The 23,534-nt window shown below is 39.0% G+C and overlaps 1 protein-coding gene across 4 annotated transcripts in view; it reads right to left on the bottom strand.

Moving 5' to 3' along the window:
• The window catches only part of DOCK4 (dedicator of cytokinesis 4), a 479,778-nt gene that overhangs the window by 217,965 nt on the left and 238,279 nt on the right, over positions 1-23,534 (bottom strand). For all 4 annotated transcript variants that reach the window (XM_059885863.1, XM_059885865.1, XM_059885864.1 and 1 more), the window contains exons 9-12: positions 10,001-10,082; positions 9,193-9,253; positions 5,058-5,190; positions 623-711 (exon numbers count right to left, since the gene is read on the bottom strand). In XM_059885863.1, coding sequence (XP_059741846.1) covers positions 623-711; positions 5,058-5,190; positions 9,193-9,253; positions 10,001-10,082 — 365 coding nt within the window. The remainder of the gene's footprint in view (positions 1-622; positions 712-5,057; positions 5,191-9,192; positions 9,254-10,000; positions 10,083-23,534) is intronic.

The following is a 23,534-nucleotide window of genomic DNA, read 5'->3' as shown; positions in this document are numbered from 1 at the left end:
CTGGTTCGATTCCTGGATTGGGAAGATCCCCTGGAGAAAGTAAACGTTACCCACTTCAGTATTCTGGGCTGGAGAATTCCATGAACTGTACAGTCCATGGGGTCTCAAAGAGTCGGACACAGCTGAGTGATTTAAACCACTCAGTGATTTAAACTACTTGTATTATATATACTTTATAATGCTATATTATATTACAGTTCCTGCCGGATGGTATGTATATGCTTTTCTCTATATAATACTACAGCTATAGGCAGAGAAGCATGTTTTTCTTGGACCTTATTGACAAAAATTTCTGTTCATCAAACCCATTCCACACAATTGTCATGAACCGAGGCATATTTGTCATTTGGTTTTCAGCAATCAGCAACAACCTGGAGATCCCAAGACTAGAGAAAAAACTCAGATACTCTACCTTGACTCAAACCAGAAAAGAATATATCTTTTAGAGTTATAGCTATAAACCTATCATAGAATAAGGAGACATACCAGCATGTTGACTGAGCACTTTTAGGGAGTGAGTAGAGAGAAAAACAAAGGGCTGAAAATTTTCTTCTTTACAGACAAATAAAACAAAGCAACCGAAATGAAAAGTGTAGGGAGTCAGACAGACCCATATACTCACCTGCATTGGAGCCAGTCAAATTATAACGTGCATTCAACTTCTTGATGATATTCTCGTGGATTTGGTACCACTCACTCTCTGTATTACACCTGTGAAATCATGGCCACTCTGTTAAGCTTTGATGACGCATGAGATGACTTTCCTACACACCTGCCCCTTTTCATATAACCACTATAATGTACTTCCTTAAACCTCCCTGCAGTTCTCAACACAGAGAACATGGCTTGGCTTAGCTGCCCCAAGATAGGCAGGAATGACCGTATCTGGTAATGCATGACCAACTACTTCATGAAGTGGCTGAGATGAACAATTCAGGTTATGAGAAGCTCAGAGAACAATGCATGCAGTGGAAGGAAGTACAGGCTAAGATCCTGACTCCCTGGATTTGGATCCTCACTATTAACTGAGCTACGTTCTTTGGGTGAGTTACTTATACTGTGCCTTCATCTGTTCGTTTGTGAAATGGGGGTAATATACTAGAACACTGAACAAGCTTGGGTTTAGGATAATCCCTGCATAAAGTAAATGCTCAGTAAATGTTATTTCTCGTTATTGAATCTCCACCTATTATATCATGACCAAGTTGGCTAGCATCAAAATGCAACTGAGGTTAACACAGCTTGCACTGGCAAAAACCTGGTGGGATTTACTGAAGGGTAATTAAGGTAACTCTTCCAGACTTTCTACTTCTAGGCCAAAAGGCGTTTCTCCATCTCTCACTCTGACAGCCGTCTGTACCTTAGTCTTTCAGCTCTTGTCTTTCACCAGCTCATGCTAGAGTTCACCTAGGAGACTCTGAAGATTCTTGAGAACTGGATCTGGGACTGGTAGATACCTGTGTTCCCCTCAGTACTTTGAACACTGTAGGTGCTTAAAGAAAATACTGGCTACATGAATGACTGAATGGATATCCCTCTGACTGTTACTCCTGATGATTTGTTAATATCTGGGTCTGCTCTATTCTTACTGCTGAGACTGCCCCAGTTAGGCTGGGGAGACCCTCCCTCATCTGAATGTGTTCGTAAATTCACTACTATCTTTCACTAGCAACAAAGGCTCCCTCCCAAGGGTCCTGACAATCAAAGATTCTATAACTATCAATCAAAATATTCCACCCTATAGTGACTTCCTCCTTGTGATCTCATCTGTAGCCAATAATTCACAATGCGCTTACATATTTATTTATTTCACCGCCATAAGCTTTTCCAGGATGAACTGGATGGAGGTTATTTTTGAACCAGTTAATGGTAGGATAGCAAATAAGAGCACTGACACTGCTGCTGCTGCTACTGCTGCTAAGTCGCTTCAGTCGTGTCCGACTCTGTGCGACCCCACAGACGGCAGCCCACCTGTCTCTGGGATTCTCCAGGCAAGAACACTGGAGTGGGTTGCCATTTCCTTCTCCAATGCATGAAAGTAAAAAGTGAAAGTGAAGTCGCTCAGTCGTGTCCGACTCTTAGCAACCCCATGGACTGCAGCCTACCAGGCTCCTCCGTCCATGGGATTTTCCAGGCAGGAGTACTGGAGTGGGGTGCCATTGCCTTCTCCACACTGACACTGAGAAGGCTGGAAAATTAAGGTGAAATAAAACCATTCCACTTGTCCAGCTGTAAGATACCAAATTACCACTTAGTAGCCCCTGCTCCTAGTTTTCTTAGTTCAGCTCAGTGGGGAAGGAAGAAAGATAGCTTGCTTCCTATTAAATAGTTAAGGGACTCTAGAATTCATGCTTTTAATCTACAAAACTCCAAATAAAATAAAAGCTCCTAAAGTATGTGACTGAAGTATCTTCCAGGCTCAGACAAGGTATTTCTTGCTATTCTCTGTTTCAGTTCCAGTTTGGTCTAAGGATTTGGTCCCCTTAACAAATAGAAATTTCTTCCAAATTGTTTCTAACAGTCACTCCTCTAAAATGTTTTAATAAACTCTAGCTTCTTTTTCATCTACAATAACTGTTTTGACTGCCTAGCTTTCATCCTGGAATGGATTCATAAATTGCTGATCTGTAATTTTTAAGGGATCTCTCTTGCATCAAGAATAACCCAAACCTTATTTGATATTTATGAAAAAACAGACAATAACTACAAAGAGCAGTACAACTTAATTTCAGGAGAATGAGTATCTCCCACAGAACTGGAATTCGTGGGTCTTCCTTGGCTGGTTGCATAATCAAGAGGGATGCAAGGAACTCCAGGTCCCCCAGTTTTCCCACTGACAAGATAAATCTAACATTTCCTATGCATACCTAGAAAGATCACTCAAAGAAACAAAGAGATTGCATTTGTGAGAAATTTTAGTTTTTCTTAAAAAGCAAGGTCACCTAACAGCATCATTGTCACATCACTAGACGGTGGTGTGAAATAACACCCTGAAACATACGACCTGGTAACATGAGAGCTCACGTTCTGAGTTAGGCAGTGCTGACTTCACAGCTGGTTCCTGTTCTGATTAGTTAGGTGATTTGGGGTGCTATTTAGCCTCTCTGTCCCCTTATGTGGAAAACAAAGCCAACAGCATCTGCTTCATGAGTTTGTCATGAAAATAAAGTGACATGACACATGCAAAGTGCTTATTAACATGGTTCCTTGCACACAGTAAGCACAAAGTAAATGGTGGCTATTATCATTAGTATTGTTGCAATTAAACTATGTTTCACAATCACCAGTAAAATTTAGAAAGGGGATTATACTGGATTTACGCTCTACTATGGGCTGGCAGGCATCCCTGACTCGATGGACATGAGTTTGAGTGAACTCCGGGGGTTGGTAATGGACAGGGAGGCCTGGTGTGCTGCGATTCATGGGGTCGCAAAGAGTCGGACACGGCTGAGCGACTGAACTGATGGGATAAAAGAGTAGCATGCTTTACTACCCAGTAGTATCACCAAAAGTTCTCAAGTTTAATATCAAGGTCATAGATTTTATCACTCTTAAAAGAGACAAAGAGAGTTTCTAGTCCTAAACCACAGGCTATAAGTGAACCTTTGTCATCTGATTAGCAAACATGTGGTGCAGGTCCCAGGGCCTCTGGGTAGAAGATGGATAAATCCAAGAAATCCTGCAGCTGTTGTCAAAAAGCAACCTGAGGTATATATCCCATAGGTAGTGGGCCACGTGGGTTCCCTCCACATTGGTACACGCTGCAACAGCCGGAACAGATAACAAAAGCAAGCTCACTCACAGAGGAGGTCAGCAGTGTGGTCCTCAAATCAGGAATGTGGATCCCAGATCCCCCATTCCCAGTGCATCTGCTCTGAGGATGGCACCGTGTGTCATCTCTCCATTGTCAGACCTGCGGGCAGGTGCTCAGGGAAGGGCAAGCAAAAACCATGTGCCTTTTTAAAAACTTAGGGTGTGGAGTACATTAAGTGGATTTTCTTTGTGGAATGTTCAAACTGAACTGTATCTGCTGCCACTGACCCTCAAAAGATGCATAAACCACGTTCTGAGGATCTTATTTGGAAATAGCGTTTTTACGCAGATAATCAAGTTAAAATTAGGCTGTTTAGGGTGGGTCCTAACCCAGTATAACTAACTAGGCCCATATAAAAAGGGGAAATGTGGTTATAGAAACAGATACACACACCTGGAGAAAGTCATGTATGATGAAGGCATACATCAGGTCATGCATCTACAGGACACCAGAAACCAGGAGAGAGAAGCAGGGAACAGAATCCCCCTCACAGCCCTCAGAAAGAATCAGCATAGCCAACACTGTGATCTGGGAACTGTGGCTTCCATTACAGTGAAACCATAAATGTCTGTGGCTTAAGCCTCCTTGTTTATGGTGCTTTGTTAGGGAAGCCCACAAATGGGCTTCCCCGGTGACTCAGTCAGTAAAGAATCCTCCTGCTATGCAGGAGACCTGGGTTCCATCTTTAAGAAGATCCCCTGCAGGAGGAAATGGCAACCCACTCCAGTATTCTTGCCTGGGAAATCTCATGGACAGAGGACCCTGGCGGAATATAGTCCATGGGGTTGCAAAGCATCAGATACGACTTAGCGACGAAACCACCACATAATAAACTAATAATACATAAAGTAAGAGGGGAATCACCCAATCTGAACTTCCTTTTTCTTAATTATAATCAGTTTATGTTAAAAACTATTTCCATTTTCCAAGAACAAATGAACTTTCTGAGGGTAAAGATATAACAGGTTTTAAATTCTTGGGAGGTATTCTATGCAGGGGATGGTCCACCCAGTGGGTAAGCTATCTATTCTTTTTGGTTCTCAATTTCATAATCCTCTGAAAGGCAAATGATGATTTGTAGGCTCAATTGTAGTAGGCCTAGAGATGATTAAGTTTTTGAGGAATGGCTTAAACTCTGTGCATCCCTGGCTCTTCCATTACCCACAGAAAGCAGGATTCACCACATAAGATCCCTATGTACCCCCATGCCCACCCCAGCCCACATCATGTGCAAGCTCCTTACATGTACACTTTCAGGATGAGGTCATCTTTCGTCTCTCCAGTCAGCAGGTCAGCAATGCTAAGAACTGCACAGCCAAAGGGTCGCCGGTACTGGACACTGCAGGCATTCTTTTTTTCTCCTGCCCCCATTCGACCTGTTCAATTAAAAAGCACACCTAGTTCAAGGAGCCATTTGATTAATCCAGCTTAAGACGAGACACATACAGCTCTAACATAAGCCATATGAAATGTAATGGGTGATGGTAAAGACACAGATTTGGAGCAACTGTTGCCTCCATTCTGAACTCTCCCCTCAGACCACATAGTTGTGTGACCTTGGGCACGCAGTGCAAACTCTGGCCATTGGCTGTTACCTATAAAACATGAAGACTGAAGCTGAGCCCAGGTGTGGGTACCCTTCCCGAAGCATTCATGAAGGCACCCCAGGAGAATCGCATCTAAAAAGGCAGTAGGGGTGCCTATTTCATTTTCTACTTGTAAGATTCTCCATATTTCAAAAAATGATTTCAAACATTTCACCTCTGAAAAGAAGTGATTTGAGATTACCTGACGGTATAGCAAGTAAGCACAGGTGAGCAAATGAGCATGTTCTTTCCCAGCTCAGTAAGCAGGCTGAGATCTCCAGGGATCCTTTTTTAACTCTGACATGGTTTCTACTTGTTTAAATTGTTAGACATTTCAAAATCTGTGGTTGAGATACTGTTTTAATTTATTGTTGCATTTAATTACCAACGGGTTATTTTGAAAACTGAAAGCAAAAAGCACACTGGAGCTGTAACATAACAAGCTAACGTGAGGAGAAATAATGAAAAAAGTCTGCCAGTCTGTTTCCAGATGCTAGGGAACAGATCTGCACGTTGTTTCCATCTGACTGAAGTCCTGCTACAGCATGTCTGCATGGCTCTAGTACTTTCCAAATCCAACGCTAAATAGAAAAAAAGAGAGGAATGGCAGTATTCAATTTGGCTTTCATTCTTCAGTAATAAAGGAAAACTGCCCCTCTGATATATCAATTTCAGAGTAATATTTATAAATAGAAGCTGGAATACCACTTAATGGTGGTAAAAACCACAGAAAAAAAAAAAAAGAAGAGGACTTCCGACATAATGAAAAGGATTTTTCCCTTTTGAAGTCCCTTTTGAATAATTAATGTGTGACAGCCTTGAAATGTACTTTCTCGGATGATGTTTCATTTTCATTGGTATGTTACTAATATATTGATTAACAGGCCTAAGGATAATAAGAGTGCTGATTTACAATGAAATCATGTACTAGACTCAACACTATAAAAAGAGTTGAGAGGACTCCTCTGAGATCAGGGACTGGTGTTTACTATGTGACATGCATGGGTTTGGAGAGTCATTAGGTATTACCATATAGGTACAGGGTTTTCCAGGTGGTACAGTGGTAAAGAATTCACCTGCTCATGTAGGAGATGCAAGAAGTGTGGGTACGATCCCTGGGTCGGAAAGATCCCCAGGAGGAGGAAATGGCAACCCACTCCGGTATTCTTGCCTGGAGACTCCCATGGGCAGAGGAGCCTGGCGGGCTGCAGTCCATGGGGTTGCAGAGTCAGCTACAACTGAGAGCACATGCAGGCAGCACAGGGGCTCATGTAGGTACAGGCTTATTAGCAGGGTGAATACGTAAACCTGACTACTGGGAATTCAAGAATAGTAAGCAAAACAGGGACAATAAATGTAATGAAGGCTGTGGTAGGACTAACAATTATTAGGGCAAAGGTTGTTCCTCCAATTACATGAATTAGGAGGTGTCCAGCTGTAATATTAGCTGTTAGCTATATAGCTAGGGCTACTGGTTGGGTAATACGCAAATAGTTTCAATAATTACAAATATACTGGTAAGAGGAATGGGTATTCCCTATGGTAGAAAATACATGAGATGCTTTTGTTTCATGGTGAAAGCCTATAATGATTGTTCATGATAAAAAAGGGATAAATATACCTAAAATTATGAAAACTTGTGTAGTGGGTATAAACAAATGTGGTAAAAGACCAACTAAGTTTGTTGGGCTGATAAATAAGCAATATAAGTATTTCTGTTCAGACCTGCCCTTTATAATTATGAATGGCCATTATCTGTTTTGTTGCAAGTTGAATCAATCACTGCTAAATAGAAATCATGCAGTTATTTATGAATCTAGTGTGGGGAAACTATTTATCTTTATTTCCTCCCCTTTTTTCCGATCAAAGACGAGGCCTCAAATTCCAGGCCAGGTACTGTTACTCCAGCTCTCGGCAGCCAGTGCAGGTCAGTGTGCCCTTTTCTTATTAAGTCTATACAAGGAATAATCTAGAAAAAGTTCTTACTCTTTCTAGAATAATTCTTCTACTTGCCCCTGATAGACAAGGATCTTCCACTCCTTTATTTCACTGAAGCAGATTAAATCTTAACTTTTCTGAGTTTCTTACCTTCATTATTATTGGACTGATCATCAGGCAAGTTTTTGCAGTAATGTCAATATAGAATTAATTCGATCAAAGCTTAGGGAAGGAAGGTAGGTAATTTAGGATTCAACCTTCATTCTGATGACTTAATGATCATAAATAGCTTAGTAAAATATACAGCCACTAATCAAATGCCAGGTATTTGAAAGGCAGCCCTGTGCTGGGTAATACTATGCAGTCGTTTCCTCAGCTGTATCCTGGGAGTGAAGGACAGAGATACCCAGCCCATGGGCAAGCAAGACATGTGATCATTTTCTACCACCAAAAGCCTGTAGATACTTTTCTAAAAGTTCTGAAAGCTAGAGTGGTTTACTTTTTATCTCAAATTTGTAGAAGATTATGTTCAAATTGTATCCATGTTTACATGAAGATATCCAAAATCACATTTTACATTAACAATTGCTGTGACAAATTTGAATAAATTTTTTAAAAACCACAAAGAATTCCATAAACTGCACCCCTGCCATCCTGGGCACAGACAGAGGCTCTATCTCATAAACAAACAGAAACACGCATTACAACTTTGCCAGTTTTAAAAGACTCTTTCCAATTTCTACACCCCATACTCATGTATAAAAAGAAAATTAAAACAAAACCAAAGACAGTTCACTTATTTATTTATTTCTACTGCCCCTCAAATATGAAAAGAAGATAAAATTAAATGGGTTTTTCAAAACAGACTTTTATGAGGAAAAAAATGCTTAGAAAATCTTTGTTGAAACAACGTTTTATAGTCTCTCTCAATGCAAAATGGGGTCATCGTGTGTATAAAATAAAAAACCATTAAAAAAAAAAAAATCACCATGCAGGACTGCATGGTGAGATATCACTATTCTGCAGAAGTTTTCCTCAGCAAGTCATGTAACAGTTAGTGAGGAAGGAGAAGCCAGTTCTCAGTATCAGTTGGTTAGCTTTCCTAGAGAAATGACTTAGGTTCCACCATGTATTTCCTCTGGCATAAAATGCCTGCTTTTAGAGGTCTTACATGCGTAAACCTAGTGACCATATTTTGGTTTTGATGTGCAAGGGCATCATAGAACACTGAAAGCGTGTTCTGCAAGAGGTTAGTAAGTGTAACATTATATAAGTGTTTCCACAGTCAAATCAAATCTGGAGAGAGCTAGGGTCAACAAAGTTAGAGAAGCAATTTTATTCTTCCCAGTAGGATTTCTCAAGACTCTTTAATAAGCTGACAAAATTATACAAGTGAAAAATATATATACAGCATTCAATTTTCCGTAGCCTTTTTCTTATAGCACCTTGTGTAATAATGTTCTGCAGCCTTCCACACTTTGGGAAATGCCAGTTGGTGTACAGTTTTCATAAATGTGTAGAAAATCCAGCTCCTAAAAGTTTAATGTATGCTGTTAACAGAAATTAGAATTTGAGTAGACAAATACCAAGTGTATGAATCCAATATTTTTAGAAAGTCCAATAAAACTAAATGAAATGCAGCAAACTAACTAATGACTTATATGGAGAGAGAACAAACTCTATTTATGGCGGTGTGAGAGTCTGGGGAGACCAGAATCCCAAATTCTGCGAATATGGGATTCAGATCTTGCTTGGACTTCTTTTTGACCCAGACAGCACATAAATCACAAGTACACAGAAGCCTCTGGGCAGTTCTCCCCGTCATGCTCCTATCACGCCAAGTGTCACACCTACCGATTCGGATGATGTGCACAGTGATGTAGATGTCCTTTCTGAGCTCGCTGCTCCCCAAATCCTACCGAAAAACAAAGTCTGGTCATTGTAGAACTCATCCTTTAGGCAGAAACACTTGAAGGGATAGCACATTATTTTAACAAATAACAGAAGAAAGACAAATATGAGCATTCTTGGATTTTTTGGAGCAGAAGCACATAATTCAAATCCTGTTCTAAAAATACCACTGTGATCAACTTTACTGTAAGCCTACAGATGTCAAATAAGACTTAAAAAAGAAAAGCCCATTCTTTTTTCAGTCTCTAGCTCACTCATTCTTTAAATATTTCTTAAATACATACTAAATACCACGTGCCACTCTGAGCCCTGTCACACTGGGCTTCAGCCATAAAGAACAGGCTCTCATACACACTGATGGGACAAAGGTGTGATTGTGAAAGCTGGCATTCAGATTTCAGGGCATCATTGTAATTTACACTCTTCCCTGGTGGCTCAGACAGCAAACAATCTCCTGCAATGCAGGAGATCCGGGTTTGATCCTTGTGTCAGGAGGATCCCCTGGAGGAGCAAATGGCAACCTACTCCAGTATTCTTGCCTAGGAAATCCCATGGACAGTGGAGCCTGACGGGCAAAGAGTCAGACACCACTGAGCAACTAACACTTTCATACCACTTTCACTGTAATTTATGTGTTATTTACAAAGTTTCAGCAAATCTACTATGTTCTCTCATAATAACTTACGTCTCTTAAATAAGATAAAGTACTTAAGAAAGAATCTGCCTCCTTGATAAAACAAGATCCACTTACCACGAAGAGAGAGCAGTGTCGTTCTGGTTTATCTGGGGCTTTGGGAAGCCCGTTTCTATTTAGCCTCAAGAAAAATCTCTCGCTACAAGAGAAAAGAAGTTGAATGTTTTTAGAATTAATTAATATTTAAGGACTCGTCACCTTTCTAGCTGCTCTTTGTCCTAAAGGTTAAACTCAAAATTTTTTAGGCTTTTCACTGATATCAAAACTGTGTATATAAATTAGAAGAGTACCCAAGACAGTAAACATTTGCTTCACTTCTGACAAAGCTGGCAAAGCAGAATGTGCAAAAGCAGAAAACATACATATGCAAACAAACAAAAAAATTAACTTTTAGAAAGCTTCCATATCCATGAAATCATCACTATTACTTTAAAAAGTAGAAACAAGGACACTAAAAGGAAAAAATCTGACTTAACATGTTCTGTGTATTTGTACCTAAGATTATTTTTCATGCTTTGCGTCACAGTACTTACTTCACATCATACATGAACATTATTCCGAATGCTAACAATCCATTAGAAGGCTTAGTATTTTATGCTCTTATAAACCTAATCCAAAACACAAAAAGAGAGACCAGGTAGTGAAACCTAAATATTCTTTGGTCCACAAAGGAATAGAAGACCTCACAATGCCTGCAGAACTTACAATTCAAATTGCAGGAACACCTGGATTTAAATACAAATAATGCTGTTGATCAGCCACTAATTCATTTCAAGGTAATGTGTTACAATATTTATATTAAAAAAAAAAATAAAATGAGTATCACCTCTGCCCCCCACATTAATGTACCAGCTACCACAAGCTTCTGAATTTTAATATCCTGGTGCCCAGTATAGAATCAAATGGCTGGCTGCCTCAGGCAGAGAACATACAGCTAAAATCTCCAAAATGTGAAATTAGCAAATGGCTAGCCTTGGTCAGTAGCTTCCTTCAGTCTAGGGATCAAGCAGAGAAAGGGAGAGTAAGGCATTAGGAAGGCTCAGACCTTTCCAAGTCTCCATGCATATTCATCACTTGGTTCTTGCCATAAATAATGGCACTGTCTTCCAAACTCTCCCTTCTCCCCATAGGGGGAGAAATGAGAACCATAATCAGATCTCTAAGGAAGCATATGGTTTTAAATTTATGGCTGTTTTGGAACATTTTTATTCTCTTTTGCCATCTAAATCAAGACAGATATATTTAACAGATTCAACTACCTGGCTCACTCTGTCCTTTTTTAATGCCTATCCCTGATCTTCCACACAACAAAGGGCAAGCAATACACATGTCTATGGGGTCACTTCCTGCACCTATTACCTATGTGTTATCCCACAGAGCAGTGGCTGATGAGATCCGATGAGGAAAATATAACTTGCTGCAAGGATTCTCAAATGAAGCATACAAAGTTCCCATATAATTCTGAGGCAGAAGCTGGAAATGACAGATTCTACCAAGACTGCAGAGTTAAATTAATCTTATTCAATTGTCATTTACTATAATTCATAGCAAAGGTGATGAAGCTCACCTCAGAGTGGAAGAATATTCACTATTATTTCAAATTTAAGATGTACTAAAAGGAAATGTACAAAAATTCATCTTGGGGAAACATGAATTACACTTTAAAATAATCATACCACTAGGTAATACTATTTCTTTAAGAAAATACTAGTTTATTTGAGAATGGGCACTCTGCTAAGGACTTTACATGGATTAACCCCTTTTATCCTCACAATGCCCTTGGGAAGTTGGTACTCTTATTATGTCATTTTATAGTTGGGAAAACTAAGAAATAGTAAATAGTTTTGTCCAAGATCACAGAGCTGATGTGTGACTGAGTAGGAATTCTATGCCACATAATACCTACCGTCATTTGAATGCTATAAAATAAATTCTTTCTCTGCTTCATAGAATAACTGGGCATATTTACAGAACATTGAGATACAGAAGAAATTCATCTGTAAGGGACACCCACTGACTCAGTGAAGCCTGGTCCTAACTCTCTCCATACTCTTTCTGGGCTAAACTTGATTTAGTAGGTTTCAAAGCCATCCCTGGTTTGAAAGTGTTCCTTCGTAATTTTTTTAATGAAGTATTCTTAGAAAAATGATTTTGGAAATACATTTTACTAAACAAATGTGAAGCTTCAGAAAGATTTTAAGTATTTGGTTTTAGTTGGTCAAAACTCTTAAAGTTTAAGACCAATATTTGGTTTTGCTTCTTGGGCAGCATCTACTGACGTATTTATTGATTATATTTTAGCCCAAAATGAAAGCAGTGTGATCATTTTCCCCTTTTCTGATTATAGGCAGCATGCTCTATTCTATATTTTTGAGATGCATTTATGTTTGAGACTCCTCTTTATCCAGACGAAAACATTTGAAACAAATGCCACTTTATCTTCTGAAAGATCAGTCAAAATGATAAATAACAATAATATTAATTACAAAAGTCAATACAGCATTCCAGATATTGAGACCTTAACTTTAATGTTGATATAAAATACTATTTTATATTCACAAATTGTATCAATATTTTGGTGAAACGTTTTCTAAAGCATTCCATTTCAGGGATTCCTTTTGCCCTGTCACTATTTTAATTTCACTAGTCTAGACAGAATCCTGATTATGCAAGTATTATATCATATCCTGTTTCAGAAAGAATATCAATATTTACTAAGCCATATCCCTTAACTTAAGCATGCCTTCAGTCTAAAAATAGACTGAAGATGGGTAATACGGAGAAAAAAGTCATGTGCAATTTTCGTAAAACACAGACTTCTAAGAGGGGGAAAAACTCTCTTCTGGTCAATTAAACAAAATCTTTTTTATTCATCCGGTGACAAGTTGTTGGTATACAAATTCAATTTCTTTCAGCTTTGGTGATAGAGCAACCACTTAATTGGTAAATGGTTTCAGAAGAAAAAAAAAAGAACTATAGCAACACATTTCAGAATCTTTGAATTACAAATAAATACCCACCCACATGCTCACCAGGTGGTATTAGTGTTAAAGAACCTGTCACCCATCTGCAAGAGATGTGGATTCAGTTTTTGGGTCGGGAATATCCCCTGGAGGAGGGCATAGTAACTCTCTCCAGTTTTCTTGCCTGGAGAATCCCATGGACACAGTTCAGTTCAGTTCAGTTGCTCAGTCGTGTCCGACTCTGCGACCCCATGAATCGCAGCACGCCAGGCCTCCCTGTCCATCACCAAGTCCCGGAGTTCACTCAGACTCACATCCATCGAGTCAGTGATGCCATCCAGCCATCTCATCCTCTGTCGTCCCCTTCTCCTCCTGCCCCCAATCCCTCCCAGCATCAGAGTCTTTTCCAATGAGTCAACTCTTCGAATGAGGTGGCCAAAGTACTGGAGTTTCAGCTTTAGCATCATTCCTTCCAAAGAAATCCCAGGGCTGATCTCCTTCAGAATGGACTGGTTGGATCTCCTTGCAGTCTAAGGGACTCTCAAGAGTCTTCTCCAACACCACAGTTCAAAAGCATCAATTCTTCGGCGTTCAGCCTTCTTCACAGTCCAACTCTCACATCCATACATGACCACAGGAAAAACCATAGCCTTGGCTGGATGGACCTTTGTTGGCAAAGTAATGTCTCTGTTTTTGAATATGCTATCTAGGTTGGTCATAACTTTTCTTCCAAGGAGTAAGCGTCTTTTAATTTCATGGCTGCAGTCACCATCTGCAGTGATTTTGGAGCCCAAAAAAATAAAGTCTGACACTGTTTCCGCTGTTTCCCCATTGACACAGGAGGTCGCAAAGAGTCAGACAGGACTGAGCGATAAACACTTTCACACTTTCACACACTCACACACATTTGGAGAATGCCAATATGTTGCCTTTAAGGCCAGGGAAGAAACTAAATAAGTCAATGGCATTCCACCATGGCACATCTTCTAAAATTCTCTCAAAAACTTTTGTGGCCACCTACAAAGATATTTTCAACTTTCTACAGTTGAGTCAAAGAGTGGCAACTCTGATCAGAAAACAAAATTAGTTTTTGTCAATTTAAAAAGTGTCCTATTACCAGCCTGGAAGAGAAGGGGAGGTTGGGAGAGAATGGATACATGTATATGTATGGCTGAGTCCCTTTGCTATCTACCTGCAACTACCACAATATTGTTAATTGGCTATACTCCAAGAAAATAAAAAGTTTAAAAACAAAGCAAAAAAAGTGTTCTATTATAAGATATGCATACTTACTATTTCCATTCCCAGATATCAGCTAATGATTTTGTACCTTCTTGGTATTTAAAGACTGAACAAATACAATCTTTTAGGAAAAAAATACAAATTATTGGGTAGCAACGTTCGCTGTCTTCCATATAACATCTTTTACACTTCATGGCAGCGAAATACATGAAATTCTCCAGGGACATATCAATCAATGGGACCTTACCATCAGATGTGAGAGTCACCTAATTAACTTCAAGACCACTCTAGATTCTAGTCCATGCCATGTAACTCTGTCCACCATGCACATTCTAGGTCTTTATTATAACAACTATATTGTAATGGAAGTATCTATGGTGACATATTTTCAAATGGGAATGCCTCCTTCTTCATCATCAAACAATGAATTAGCACATAGAACACTTTCAGCAACACTGAAGAAATGGGATTTGATATTATTACTAGCAGAGAAAAATCATCATTTGACTTCCCCTTACAATGCTGTGTGCTCCCAGAGGAAATTTCACTGCCAGAGAAATTTAGTGTCCACCTGAATTCCTTGTGTGAGCCATTATGAATCATTGTGTGATAAATCAACAAGACTAAATTGTGTCTTTGGAAATAAAGAATGAAAAATCACAATTATTTATTATTTATAACGTGCCTTCTTCTAAAAAAGGATTTGAGAAAACCAAGATAGTGAAGTAACAGTGGGCACATTCATCCCCAGATATCCTGGGGAAAAATAGTACAACTCAAAATACACCCCATCCTGGTGTACATACACTTTACACAGATTTTTCTCTAAGTTTCATAATCACCCTATAAGGGAAGAGCCCCTCCCATCCCCGTTTTACAAATGAGAAAGCTGGAGTTTGGAGATAATGGGTAAGTTGGCCAAAGTTGCATGGTCAGTCAAGGGTGGAGCCAGGAAATTAATTTCCAGGGTCTGATTCCAAAGTCTCAGGTCTTAACCACAAAGCTATCTTCATAAGAACAGCACATCTCATAACAGACACAAAAAGAGCAAGTCTAACCATACCATGTGAACCCAGGGTTTTTATTGTGAATATGTACAATAAAATAAAAAAATAATTATTAAAAAACGCATGAAGCCAGACAAAAATAAATAAAGCCACAAAATTATCTGTGTTTAGGGAGTTTATGTCTATTTCAACAGCATAGTTGGTAGAAAAGTTCTTACCAATGATGCAAATAATGTGGGCGGCACAGTAGAGATCTGAAGACCCTAACGGCTTCTCTTCTCAGCAGGATAAGATGCTCCTATCTTCCCATGCCTCCTTCTAACACACAGAAGCAGCTGTCCTTCTAATGGCCCTACCTAGTGTCTTGGAGGCCTTCTGGACAGATGTGGGAGGGTCCTCCCAGCTTTCTGAGTCATCATATCAAGTGGCTCTCCAATACAGCATTCCTAGGACAATCATTTGATTTCATAGAGCAATGTACCCATAGTTAGGGATGACCAGCATCAAGGACATTTTTGTATTTCTCTATATGGATTTTTGTTTATAACTCTATAGCTCCCCTCTTATAAGAAGCAATGTACCTATAGTTAGGAATGCCTAGTGGTTTAATGTTTGTGAAAGTTACATAATGTATAGCTACCTAGTGCTTTAATGTTTGTGAAAGTTATACAACATATACTTTATACAATAATTTATGATGATAATATATTGAGGTTGAAGTCTGATTAATCCACAAAAATTGCAAAGAATACTTTCAAAATCATTTTGGACAGTTAAAACACTGAAATAAATTTATGTTCTCCAAAAGCAACAGTAACAAAAGAGAGAAAACACTTGGATGGTCGTGTTCTGGTACACAAACTGGAAAAAGAACTATCTGGTTCTGTTGTGCTTATACTTTATAGAGGGCTTCCCTGGTGGCTCAGCAGTAAAGAATCCACCTGCGATGCAGGAGACACAGGTGTCATCCCTGGGTCGGGAAGAGCCCTGGAGGAGCTCACAGCAGCGTACTCCAGTATTCTTGCCTGGAGAATCCCATGGACAGAGGTGCCTGCCAGGCTACAGTCCATGGGGTTGCACAGAGTCAGATACAACTGAAGCAACTTAGCACACAGGCATGCATATTTTATAAAACAGCTGTACCAAAAAAATACCCCATGTAGCATCTTTGAAAGAACCAAGTTCCTTGTCTTAAATGTAACTATGCTATGTGTGAGGAAAATTACTATTTATTGTACACTGAGTAGTCATGCAGGGAGATGCGCCAAGAACCAAGGAGGAAACATTCGGAGCAAGAAGATGGAAGGAGGAGAGGAAGGGGAAAGGCTCTGCTGAGTTGACTCTAGGGCCTCTCCCCAAAAGGCCATACTATATGATAGATGTTGATCTCCGTGCTTCTATTTCACTGTTTCTCCTGCATTTTCTCAAACGCTTTCTGATTGACTAACATTGTAAGCTGCTTCCAATAACCTGCGCAGGGAACTGTTACTATCTTCTTTCCTAGGACAAGTGGCAAAGGACAACCCAAGGAGCATTCTAAATAGTCACAATACCAGGAGCTGGTCCTGCCACTGACCAGGCAAGATACCCTAGCAAAGTGAGGGGAAAGTGCGCTAGCTGCCCTGGGGTGGCCACTGGACCAAAAGTTTCAGTGTTCACCATGGCACAGAAGAAGGGACTCTTGTCCAGGCCATCTGGTAATGTGGGTGTGCACAACATTCCCCTGGGGAGCTGTAGAAAGCCCAGGTCCCAGCCTGGGGATCTTGACTTACTGTACTATGGATGTAAAAGCTCCTTGAATATTTAAAAGCACAGTCACAGTTAACAGCCACAGTTTTGACCCAAATGCTTAAGCCCTAATGAGTCAGAATTGCTGACTGTCCTTTATGACCATCACATACACCAGGAAACAGGCAACACATGCCTGATATGTTCAGGTCAATGACTTCTCCCCTTTCGTCTCCCAACATATGACGGATGCAAACAAAGTGTTTCCTTGTCAATAAATAAAACCAACTCCTCAAGCAAGTCTTCCTAGAAAAAGCTATTAATATGCTTTCTAATTTTAAAAGTAAAGCAACACAAGGGTCATGAGCTCTTCTGACTGACTAAAGGGAAATGAAACAAGAAGGATCACTGATACCAGGTTTTCCACAGTAGTTTACGTAAAGAGCAGACAGATTCTGAGTTTTCTTTTTTAATATTACTGTCCAAACCCAGATTCACTTGACAAATATTTGAAGTTGAAGGACTAAGCAATCAACTAAAGGGATGCTTTATAAGGACAATAAAGGATTTTGCTTTAGTTGAACAATGAAAGGGAAGGTAATTTTTTAAACTACAGCCAATGCTGAACACCAAGCTGATTCTTTCTTACTACTTAGAATGACTTAAAACCATTTCATGTTTTTGTTTTTGTTTTTGTTTCCAGAGTATAAAGGTAGTTGAATCAGAACTCTTTTTAGGAAGGTAAAACTCAAAAAAGAAATGCAGTTTAAAGTTACAAATAAGTGATGTACAGACCACCTGCAGACCAGTGTACAGACCAATGAATGAAAGAAAAGATTTGGATCAACTGTTGATTGGACAAAACCCATAATGGCAATAAGTTCTAAAACGTTGATGTTCTAAAAATCCCATTGTTGAATTCAAGTTAAATCCTTAGAAACAGCTTAACTGTGCAATTGAGCAACTCAGGAAAATACTTGCTTGTGTCTATCTCTAGAGAACTCATTAAGAATTCCACTAGAAAAAAGTTCCTCAGAGAGGTAACTAAAAGTAGGTGATGAGACGATCTGGTCAACAGAACCAGGGACTGTGAAATAAGAAAGCCTGTTTATAGGCAGAATGTCTTATGCTTATTCTTGGAATTTTCATTAATTTGATTATGGTAAACACTGTGACATTTCGTGAGAGAGGAATCGCTCTGATTTATATACAGTAATTATTTTGACCTTTCTAACAATGGTTCTTTGTTAGGCAAAGTATCTATAATAAGGAATCTTGAAAGTAAAGCAAACCTGAGCTCTTTATAACTACTCTGGGTTGAAGCATGCAGTTCTTTGCAAAGGTAAAGGAAACCTTTATAAAACAGAATAAATAATGAAAATCCAAGTAATTCAAGCCCTGCAAAAACAGTAAGTAAAATGTCTTTCATACATCCATCATCTCAAAAATATGTCCTAAGTTTTAAAATGAAATAAGCCAAAATCAAATGTCCCTTTCAAGAGCTCACTGATACTGACAGATTCTTTATATTCATTACAACTTTAAAAAATGAAAACGTATGGTGGTCACCAAAGGGGAAAGGAATAGGGGAGGGGAGGGATAAATTAGGAGTATAGGATTAACAGATGTATACCACTATATATAAAAATAGATAAATAATAAAGATCTGCTACAAAGCACAGGGAACTATAATAATCTTTAATGGAAAAGAATCTGAGAAAAATATATGTATGTCTATAACGGAATCTATTTGCTGTACATCTGAAACTAATACAATGTTGTACATCAACTACAATCAAAAAAATTATCAACTATACTTCATCATTAAATACTATTTATTAACTAGATGATGCCTGCAATAGGACTTTCTAAAGGTCAAAGGCTTTTTCTTTTTAACCAGGGAGCTACAAGGCCTCTACAATGATGTGCAAATATTCATGTGTATGAGAATAAGCACATTATTTTCTGAAGAGCTCTTCAGTGTTCATAAGCTGGAAAATGCACTGGGAAGTTTAGGAAGCACTGCTCTAGACACCACAAGTATTTTTTGTAAAATGAAAATAGCATATTGATTACCATGCACAGAGAAACTCTAGCGTTTAAAAATAATTCTTGACTTCAAGCTTAATAGTCTTTCAAAGAACAACAGAATGTAAGTTTTGGGAAGGCAAGAATTTTTAAATTTTTTATTCATTGACGTGTCCCCAGTGTCCAGATCAGTGCCTGGCTCTGAGAAGGAGACCAGTAGTTGTTTGCTGAATGAATGAAGATCAGTGATTCAACAATAGCACGTAATCTCTGATGCTCAACAGAAATAAAAAGATGCAGTCTCTGTTTAGCTTTTTTGTCAAAGATCTCCAAATGGAAGTACTTAGGAGAAGATGCTACACAGATTTTCCTCAGTTTATAGGGTTATGTCCTGATAAACCCACTCAGCTTCAACAGAGTACTATAGCTCACATGGCTAGCCCAGGGAAAGATCAAAATCCCAAGTACAGTTTCCAGTGAATGTTCATTGCTTTAATGTTCATCACTGTAAAGTCAAAAAAACCCTATTGAAACACTGTAAGTCGAGGACAGTCTATAAACTATCTGCCAGCTTTTATTTACTTTTTTTTTTTAAGAACAGATTTTGCAAATGATGCTCCCATAGAGACATATCTAAGAGCAAAGCTCTGATTAACACAAGCGAGCATGAAAGAAAACTATCGACTTTTCTGATGCACTCAACCTTGTGTTCTCTCTCTTATCAAGAAGCACATCCTCACTGGAGTGGAAGGAAAACAGCAAAAATTAAGCAATAATGACATGATCTTTTCATACTTTGCCTCAACAATAGTGAGAGATTTGTAAATTACTTTCAATGGCAACCCACTCCAGTATCCTTGCCTGGAAAATCTCATGGACTGAGGACAGAGGAGCCTGGTGGGCTGCAGTCCACTGGGTCACAAAGAGTCGGGCACGACTGAGTGACTAACACATTAACTGCATTAATGCCCAGCCTGTGTAGGGCATTCTGCAAGGTTCCAGGAACAGAAAGATAACAAGAGGGTATCCTTACCCTCAAAAAAGGAACTAACTAGGGCCATATCATGAACAATTCTATTGTTGGTGTTGAATCACTTACGAAACAAATGTCAGTGAAAAGCAAAGAAGTCCTGGCAAGGTGGGTTGCTCTGTGTAAGCATGATGTAGTTGAAATTTAGGGAAACTAAATTAATCTGAATTCCCTCTAGGCAGCAGACACAGGGCAGAGGAGGAAAGACACAGCTGATCAGAATCCTGGTGAAAAGAATACCAATCTGGTCATCCTTTAAAACACAGGAATGTGGGTTAAATCTGATCAATTTCTAAAACATTGCACAAAGTACCATGAGTCAAATAGGCCGCACAGTGTCTGGAGCTAAAGGGGATGAGAAAGTCAGTCTAAACCCACTTAGTCTATGGGTTTTCAGTTTTCTACCCCTTAAAATTCCAGTCACTTTTTCTTATAATAACATAATAATTTACAATTTCAGAAATAACTGGAATTGTGTGGCTCTTAAAATGCTACAGAGAAAAACAGTGCATCACTTCTATGCTGGGTGTTCTTGCAGCATGAACACAGTTATTTGTTTCTTTTAATTTACATCCTCCTCCTGGTCCATTTCTGAAAGTCTCTCCTATTAACATCACTGCACCTCTAGAGCAATATTTTTTTGTATGCAACATAATGTAACCAAAGAATCTGATTAACTTCGAAGTGACAACAATCTCAATTTTTGTGCACCTGCTGGAAGAATCAAATGATGGAAAAGATGTGGGAGAGTGGAAAGCACTCATGCCTTTAAACAGGAGGCCCGAGGGAAGGTCACTGTGGGGTCAGTGATGTACAGACACCCACAGAGAAATCTGTGCCAGCTCGTCTAGACACAGCAGGAAGCACGCTGGGCCGTATGGAATGGTTGATGTTGCCACAATCCAAAGAGGACCTCTGAACGCCTTCTTCTATTTCTGTTCTCAGTCATGCTCCCTGCATGCATGGCCAGTCAGAAAATTTCCCCTCCATTACTGCTTTACTTTGGAGAGGTTACAATTTCCAGTTAATTTTGTAACACAAAACTATAAAAAGAGATCTACACCAACCCTCTTTCTACATTCCAAACAACAAATGCTCCTAATTTATGTAAAAACATAGATGCTGAATTTGTGTGATCACACTATAATAAGTTGTAAATGAGGTATGAAATGAGAAATTCTAGCACAGTGCTCGAAGAATTAAAAAATCACATGTGATCTCTTAACTGTGTTATGTACTATAATACAGACACAAAAATATTAGCATTTTTTCTAAGAGTGGACTAAATAACTCTTCTCTCCAACAGCTGTGAGGCCTTGAAAAAATTTCCCAGTACCTAAGTCTTTTCAAAAGAAGCCTGAGTTCTTTAATTTTCTCTCAAAAATGAAAGACTTTTAGATCATGTCAGCCTCTGAAGAGACCAACTGGAAGTTACAGTTGTAATTTCTTTAATTCTCTCCTCATTATGCTAGATTCCCATTCTGTTTTATCCAAATGTGATGTGTCAGGCTCCAGCTCTACCACCTGATAGCTCTTTCCTGAGCACACCTGGCAAAAAGTAGCTAACTTGGGAGCCAGGAGTCACCACCAATTTCAGACATCTCTCTTGCAGGGGCCTTCCTGAACTCGGCGAGTATTCATCAGTAACTCACTTCCTATCACATTTTTGCTCAAAGGCCACTGACCTTGTTTGTGCAATTCACTTTCAGCCCTGAACTCCCTTTCCTTCTCTTTTCTGCTCTCCAACAGCAGCTCATTTTGTTCCTCCACTTTTCTTATAAAAGGTCAAGGCCACAGACCCATGCCCTCTTTTCCATTTCAACATCTGAAACCCATTCCGCTGCCCTCCTTTCCTCCCACACTAGTAGAAGCAGCAAACTTCCTCTTTCTCAAAATAAACTTCTTCACGTGTGTCCTGCATCCCTTCTTTCTGCCATCTGCTCCAGAAGTCACCCGTGAGTCTCCAGCAGGGTCTCATGCTACTGGCGTCCCACTGCTACTTCTATGACTGTAAGACAAGTGAATGAATGAACAAGGACATGGCGAGAGGTAACCCGCTATTCATGTACCTGTAGAAAGTCCTCACCTTTGGGAGGACAAACCTCTATTATTATTATTTTTTAAATTTATTTTATTGAAATACAATTGATTTATGATGTGTTAATTTCTGCTGTATAAGTAAAGTGACTGCTGCTGCTGCTGCTAAGTCACCTCAGTCATGTCCGACTCTGTGTGACCCCATAGATGGCAGCCCACCAGGCTCCCCTGTCCCTGGGATTCTCCAGGCAAGAACACTGGAGTGGGTTGCCATTTCCTTCTCCAATGCATGAAAGTGAAAAGTGAAAGTGAAGTCACTCAGTTGTGTCCGACTCTTAGCGACCCCATGGACTGCAGCCTACCAGGCTCCTCCATCCATGGGATTTTCCAGGCAAGAGTACTGGAGTGGGGTGCCACTGCCTTCTCCAAGCAAGGTGACTAGGTTATACATATATATATGTATATATATACATACATTCATTTTCATATTCTTTTCCATTATGCTTTATCACAGTATACTGAATTTAGTTCCCTGTGCTATACAGGAGGACCTTGTTTTGGACAAACCTCTATTAATTCAGAGTTTCTGGGAACCTGGTCCTTATATAGACATAGGATTTTGCTTAAGCATATAAGGTATTTCCTCTCACAGAACATTCATCTTCTAAAAGTTGCCTATTTTCTTGTATATATGAGTCAGACTTTACACTTTAAAGACAATATTACTATATTTGTTACTATAATACTGAATGTCCTAGACCTTCAGAAAACATTCCTGTTAAGTTCTGCCAAATACAATATCAAAAATATTATTGTCAGTTCATAGGAACCCAGGAATATTATTCCAAGCAGAATGGAATCCAAACCATGTACAGGGCTAACAACTAGATCAGATTAATAAATCTATCATCTTTCAAAGAAACTGAAAAAAAGGACTGCCTTCAATGCTTTACTGTTTGTATGCATAAAAAATTGATAATTTTAAGGAGGTAATTCACTAATCATACACACTATATGCTAAAAGGTAGACCAAGCACCCACAGATCTTACATCACAGGAAATTTACACCATTCAATTCTGCCACACTGCTCCACCTATTTCTCTCTGTTCTTCTTCTTTCTTCTCCTTTTTCTTTCTCCCTTTCTTCCTTCTCCCTTTTTTCTTTCTTTCTGTTTTTCTGTTGCTAAAGTATTTAAAAGCAAATCATATCCCTGGATGCCATTCCACATGTTTACTAGTCTCTCTAAATCTTATGCAACTATAATAACATATACCTTAAAAATTAATAATAATTCCTTAAAATATATGACTTCTTTAAGAATTCAAGACCAAACACCACATATCATTTCTGGTTATGTTAAAGTGCATTTCCTAGCTTTTTGTTTTGTTTTAAATCGTCATCATCATAGCTTATAATTACTAACCAATGACCCAGTGTCAAGCATTACACTAAGAGAAGTATATGCATTATCTCATGTAATCCTAAAACAATTCCATGAGATAAGTACTATTCTTATTTTTTTATGATAAGTACTATTCTTATCCTCACTTAGCAG

The sequence above is a fragment of the Bos taurus genome, chromosome 4 (genome assembly GCF_002263795.3).
Source record: "Bos taurus isolate L1 Dominette 01449 registration number 42190680 breed Hereford chromosome 4, ARS-UCD2.0, whole genome shotgun sequence".
Taxonomy (NCBI): domain Eukaryota; kingdom Metazoa; phylum Chordata; class Mammalia; order Artiodactyla; family Bovidae; genus Bos; species Bos taurus.
Note: the sequence above shows the minus strand (reverse complement) of the source record. Positions and strands in the feature narration are given on the sequence as shown.